We start from the raw sequence: 6317 nt of genomic DNA on the forward strand, positions 1-6317 counted from the left end.
CCAGGAGCAAAGGCCCTTCATCCCAGAAACAGTGGGAAGGAAGGAAGGATCAGTGAGGGAAAGGTGTGACTGCTGCTTTGTGACAGGGGGAGAACTTTGTAGTGCTTCTTTGAAATGGCTTTTTTAAAAAAATGGTATATATAAGCAAAGATTATCTGCTAAGAGCAGAGGATAGTGGAAGGTTAGGGGGCAGGAGGGTGTCAGATGTGTGTGTTGGGCTCTCAACAAAGAATGGGAGAAGTGAAATAATCATAGTTGTTTTGGAGAGGGGGACAACACAGGAAGAATCCAGAGAAGTGACTGAGGTGACCATGCTGACTTGAGGCCATATGAGATTCATGGTTATGGATTCAAAGTAAGATTTATTAGCCAGCTTGTGGATTTTCCTCCAGCCATTGCTAGCTTTCAGTGCAGGTGAGGATATAGAAGACATTAAGAGTACCAAGTTCTTTCTTTTCTCTTTTTCTAATATATGTGATTTTTCCCCCCAGACCCCAAATGGGTCTAAACAAGGACAGACAAAATATGCAATGCAACCATTTAATGATGACATTTGTATTTTTACAGTATGCATAATTTCACTCCTGTGGTTAATTAGTAATGCAAGCTTATCTGTCTCAGATTTATATGAAATGCATGAATCTAAGTTAATAAAATTGGGGAATAGCAACAGCCCATTTAAATCCCTCCTTAATGGCTTATGATCAGTCAGATGCAGGCAAGTGTTCTTTCAAAGCTTAAAACAAATTGATATGTAAATTGTGAGTGTGTTTATAAAGCTGGATAAATGGAACATTTTTTATGAAAATTCTTAAACAGAAGGTCACACACTTTGTGCAAACACATTCTTCCTTCAGTCAGTCTTCACTTTTAAGGGTTGGCTTTCTACTCCTTTAAGAATTTTATACTGCCCAAGAGAGTGGTTATTTTTCCTATTTTTGGAGATGGGGGGTTACTATTAAGTAAAACACAAATTATGAACGGTATGGCTCTTAGGAGAAAGGCTATATTTTGTTCCTGCTTCTGTAAAAATGCTACTTGTTTGAAGGGGAAACAATGGTAGTGTGACACACTACACTAGTGGCAGTGTGTCCCTTAATGTGGCAAAGTAACAAAATGAGCTGAAGAAGAAGGAAAATTTTGCAGTTACACTCCACACCCCTGAATGTACTGAGTGAGGTCGCGGTTTTGACAATGGTTTCTCCATGCCACCCTGCAGAGAAAAGGGAAACACAAGCAAAGGTTAAAACATATCTGCACTGCAGTGCACATACTTAAATATCTTTGTGGGAACAAAATATCTTATCCATAAATATCATACAGCCTAGAACTAGACCTAGATACTGCTACTGATTAAGTGGAGATGAGTATACAAGGTGCTTTGCTCCTCCTCAGAGGGACCCATAGGGCACAGAATGCTGAACACAAATGTTGAGTTATGTGCATGGAACATTTATTTATAGCAAAAGTAGTTTCACATATAACAAGGAGGCCAACATGGGGTGCATGCGTGTAACTGTAGCAGCTCAGGAGGACTGCAAGTTCAAAGCCAGCCTTAGCAACTTAGTGAGGCCCTGTCTCCAAATAAAAAATAGAAAAGGACTGGGGCTGTGTCCCTGTAGTATGCTGTTTTTAAGTCCTGTGGGTGTAAACTGAGGATGTTTATAGCAACACAATTTACAATAACTAAAGTGTGGATCCAATCTAGATGCCCTTCAGTAGATGAATGGATAAAGAAAATGTGGCATATATACACAATGGAATATTTATTACTCAGCATAAAAGAGAAAAAATCATGGCATTTGCAGATAAATGGATGGATTTGGAGAATATAATGCTAAGTGAAGTAGCCAAGCCCAAAAAACTAAATGCCGAATGTCTTTTCTGATATAAGGAACCTGATTCATAATGGGGATGTAGAGGGGGGCATAGGGAAATAGACAAAGTTTAGATACGGAAAAGGGGAGGGAGGAGAAGGGAGGGAGAATGGGGGTAATAAAGAAGGTGGAATGATACAAACATCATTACCGTAAGTACATATATGAAAACATGAATGGTGTGAATTTACTTTGTATTCAACCAGAGACATAAAAAAATTGTCCTCTATTTGTGTAATATAAATTGAATTGCATTCTGCTGTCATATATAACAAATTAGAATAAATAAAATAAATTTAAAAAAAAAATTCTCATTAGTCAAAAAAAAAAAAAAAAAAGGATTGGGTATGTGGATCAATGATTAAGTGTCCCTGGTTCTATCCCTTTTATACCTCACCCCCACAAAAAAAATAAAGATATGAAAGAACTAGTAGAGTGTGGAGAATATTTACAAATTCCTAAAATCAATGAGGAGTAAATAGGCAAGACTGTGAATCAGTTCGAGCAGATTGTCTCTTCTGATGGAGGTAATACATTGTGTCCCTTAGGCCCTAAAGGACAACTTTATATTCAGAAGGACACTTAGGTCTTTGAATTTTTTCTTTCACTGCATATATGAACAGCAGGGTAAAACAGTTTCCCCTTTTAAACCTTAAAACATACCATGCTCTAATGCCTTGTGGGTCACGGACAACCCTCTTTGCACAAGTTACAGCTTGAGAGATGTCATCTTGCAACAGAGCTGGAAGAGAGGTGATGAGGCATGAAAAGGATGTTCTAACAATTTCCTTGGAAGTTTACACTTAGCCAGTTTATTATGTTAGGCAAAGGAAAGCATACCAAGAAGTTCTTTTCCAAGAATTTATATATCTGTGATTGTTGTGAAAAACTTCCTTTTAATTATTTTCCTTGTTGACATGAAATAACACATTGTTTCTCAGTTACTAAAGTTGTTGGAATTATTATTTTTAAAAATATTCATTTTTTAGTTGTAGTTGGACACAATACCTTCATTTTATTTATTTTTATGTGGTGTTGAGGATCAAACCCAGGGCCTCTTATGTGCTAGGTCAGTGCTCTGCTGCTAGCCACAACCCTAACCCCTGGAATGATTAAGTAATACGGAAGAAAGGCCCCTATGCACACTGTGAAAAAAGACATGCCCAGAAATTTTTTACTCAGGAATTCTACCATTGATGATTTATCCCCCAAAAATAATAAGAGATCTCGGGATATGGCCTAGTGGCAAAATCACAAAAATAAGAATTTTATAAAAAGAGAAAGACAGAGAGAGAAAATGTATCAAAACTCTACACATGTATCCATAAAGCCATTTGTAACAATTCATGACAGGGAAAAGTAGAAACAACTTAATAGTGGAATTCTCTTCACCCTTTCAAATAATAAGTGCAAATTGTAGAGCAGGATATGTAATAAAATTTAATTTTTGTAAAAACATATTTGTATCTGGCTATGTATGTGTTTGATATAACTTTACATTTATATACATGTTGATTCTGAAAGAGTATGTAGTTATCCATGCTTATACATCTCTGGGTAGTAAGACTATGGATTTTCATCTTGCTTTTATTTGCTACATGTTATTCAATGATCATAGATTATTATGTAATACAAATAATTTTAGGTAAATTAGCTAGATTAAAAATAAAATTCTAAAATTGATCTTCTCTTGGGAATTTTAATATTTAAAATTTTTAAAAAATATCAAGTCCACAATATGTATACACTATTTTATACACTAAAATTTGAACATGCTATTTCTATTTTCATGAGCTCAGGAGTCTAACACTCCCATACTTTATATATGTAATGCACCTTGTGAGTTCTTTTTCTTATTAAAACACCATGTTTCATCCCAAGTACATAAATACATAAGGTAATGTTTTAGGTGTGTTAATGGTTATTTAGGAATTGTATATTTTGGAGATTCAAGCTAGAGGATTTAAAAATAAAATGTCAACATTTCTAATTCATTTTAAAATCTCTCAGCAAAATGTACACATACATACAAAAAGAATCTATGGAAAGATGTCAATTATTGTTGAAAGTGTACAATATGCTAAGTGAATGTAGCCATTCATTATATGAAATCTAACTTTCTACATATGTAGGACCTTTCTTAATAACGCATAAAACAATCAAAAGGACCACACAATCAAAAGATCCCTAAGCCATTCTCAGTGAATACATGGAATGGCAAAGTTTTGGAAAAGCTTTAATAAGGCCATTAACAATAAATGAGCAGGCACTCCACCACTGAGCTAAATCCCTAGCCCTAGGTTTCTATACAGGGAATTTTAAGGATAACAATCACTTTCTAGAAGTTGAGATGGATTTTTTTCTAGCTCCCTGACAAACCCTTACAAGCTATTTGATTTGCTTGAACATCTGTTCTTGTAAATATATGCAGGTAGTTCTTGTGCCATCACTCAAATATTATCTAGTCTTACCATTGCAGGATATACCACAGGCATTAACTGCTCTTGGGGTTTTGCCATCATTACACCAGTAGTGGCTATTGATCTGGAATATCCCATAGTCAGTACTTTGGTCTCCAGGGTTGTAGTTTGTAGCTCTGGTGTTGTAACTACTCTCCCATTTGGCCAGACACACCCCTGAAAAGAAATAGTTTTTTATAATAAATAGCAACACCAACTGATTTATATACTGTGTATCAAAACCAATTCTATGCAACTAATTGTATTTTACTAGTGATTTATTTTGTAAGTACAAGATGTGTTTAATTCATAAAATATGGTAACAGGTTAGGGTTGTTTTGTTGTTTGAGACAGGGTCTCACTGGGTTCCCAGGGTGGTCTCCTGGGCTCAAGTGATCCTCCCACCTCAGCCCCCCAAGTAGCTGGGACTACAGGTCTGAGCCACCATGCCTGCCTGCCTCAACACCTTTGTTATAGAGGGTCCCTAGGAAAATCCTTTTGTAGCACAAATCAGTTTATAAGAATGTGAAGCAAGATAAGTTACTTTTAAAAGTATTTAAATTGCTATTTTTCCACTGCTTTTACCTTCCCCTGTTCTCATCTCTCAGACAACATTGAGCCTAGAACAGAAAATGAGCGATTGAGAAGGTTGTACAAATTCAAAGCAGATACATAGGCTGATGGGAAAATGCTTTATTAGAAACAATTAAGGATTTTTCTGAGAGAGATTTTCTTGTAATACCTAAAGGTGAATTTGGATATCTTGAATTTGATATTTTTTAAATTTAAGTTTAAATTTGGTTGAATCTTGAAACCAAGAATTATGGAATAGGAAAGGTATTCTGTGATTTTGTTCAACCACCCATTCATGTACTTACTTGCTCATTCATTTACAAATAGCTGTGGAAGGGAAATATTTGAGGTCAATCTGAAAAGTACAGAGATTGGAGAATATGAAGTATGCTGTAAAGTAACTATTTGTCATGGCATGTTTGAATGTTGTGGAAGAAATTGAAAATTAATCAACTTAAAATGAATTATAAATCATTTCATGTTGGATTATAGAGATCTTTTTTTATGTGATTTTTTATACCTTTATTTTATTTATTTATATGTGGTGCTGAGGATCAAACCCAGGGCCTTGCTAGGCGAGCGCTCTACCCATGAGCCACAATCTCAGCCCCGAGTTGTAGAGATCATTATATAAATAGTGACGGGGTGGGGAATGAGAGGTCCTACCACCTTTTCCTGGAGAATCCAACATAATTTTGAAAGATTTTGCTATGAAACATACGCTGTCATAGTAAGGGGTTTGTTTTGTAGGCTTTTGTGGGATTGAACCCAGGGTGTTCTACCACTGAGCTACATCCTCAGCATGTTGGGTTTTGGAGACAGGATCTCACTAAGGTCTCCAGGCTGGCCTCAAACTTGAGATGCTCCTGCTTCAGGCACCAGAGTCGCTGGGAGTACACATGTGGGCCATGGTGGCTGGCATGGCAGAATAATTTTTTAAAAAAGAAAAATAACTGTGTACTCTAGGCTGAGAACCTGAGTTCCAAACAGGTCCTTCAGTGTGTTTTTTGGTTAGTGTATGTGGGCGATTGAATCAGAGGCAACTGCCCACCTAGTGGCACTAGCAGAGGACATCAGGTCCTGTTGGACTCAGAATGGTATAGAATCTTTCCCTCCCATGCCCACATCCCTTCACCTGCTATCTCTAATTCTAGAGGACCAAAATGATATTTTCAACCATTGTAAAAACAATGAGGAAGACCCAACTTACAGTTTGCCAGGCTGATTCCGCGGTAGCCATCCATTCCAAGTCTTTTTAGAGTTCTGGCCAACTCACACCTTTCATAGACTTTGCCCTGGACTATAACAGAAAGGAGAAGAAGCCCCAGAATCAGAAAAGCCTTCATGTTGATGGGAAAGTCAGACCACTAGGCTGAGCTAGGGAAGCTGGCCCCAGTATTTAATGTCT

The 6317-nt window shown here is 36.8% G+C and overlaps 1 protein-coding gene across 2 annotated transcripts; it reads right to left on the bottom strand.

Moving 5' to 3' along the window:
• Positions 1–526: 526 nt before the first annotated feature.
• Positions 527–6317, bottom strand: LOC107140070 (lysozyme C). 2 transcript variants are annotated; one of them, XM_015483028.2, is made up of 4 exons: positions 6120–6317; positions 4349–4513; positions 2541–2619; positions 527–1213 (listed from the first exon to the last, which is right to left on the bottom strand). In XM_015483028.2, exons 1-4 carry the CDS (start codon positions 6253–6255, stop codon positions 1147–1149), a joined length of 447 nt encoding a protein of 148 aa, XP_015338514.1. In that variant the 5' UTR covers positions 6256–6317; the 3' UTR covers positions 527–1146. The 2 variants fall into 2 exon arrangements, with proteins under 2 accessions (XP_015338514.1, XP_048661202.1); XM_048805245.1 differs by lacking the exon at positions 2541–2619.

Source organism: Marmota marmota, unplaced genomic scaffold (genome assembly GCF_001458135.2).
Source record: "Marmota marmota marmota unplaced genomic scaffold, marMar, whole genome shotgun sequence".
Lineage (NCBI taxonomy): Eukaryota > Metazoa > Chordata > Mammalia > Rodentia > Sciuridae > Marmota > Marmota marmota.

What these genes read in the sequence shown, in the direction of transcription:
- LOC107140070 (XM_048805245.1), bottom strand. Translation starts at nt 6,255, where the DNA reads ATGAAGGCTTTTCTGATTCTGGGGCTTCTTCTCCTTTCTGTTATAGTC. An exon ending in CGGAATCAGCCTGGCAAACT is followed by an intron (nt 4,514 to 6,119) that starts GTAAGTTGGGTC and finishes ATTTCTTTTCAG; the next exon opens with GGGTGTGTCTGGCCAAATGG. An exon ending in CTGTGGTATATCCTGCAATG is followed by an intron (nt 1,214 to 4,348) that starts GTAAGACTAGAT and finishes TTTTCTCTGCAG; the next exon opens with GGTGGCATGGAGAAACCATT.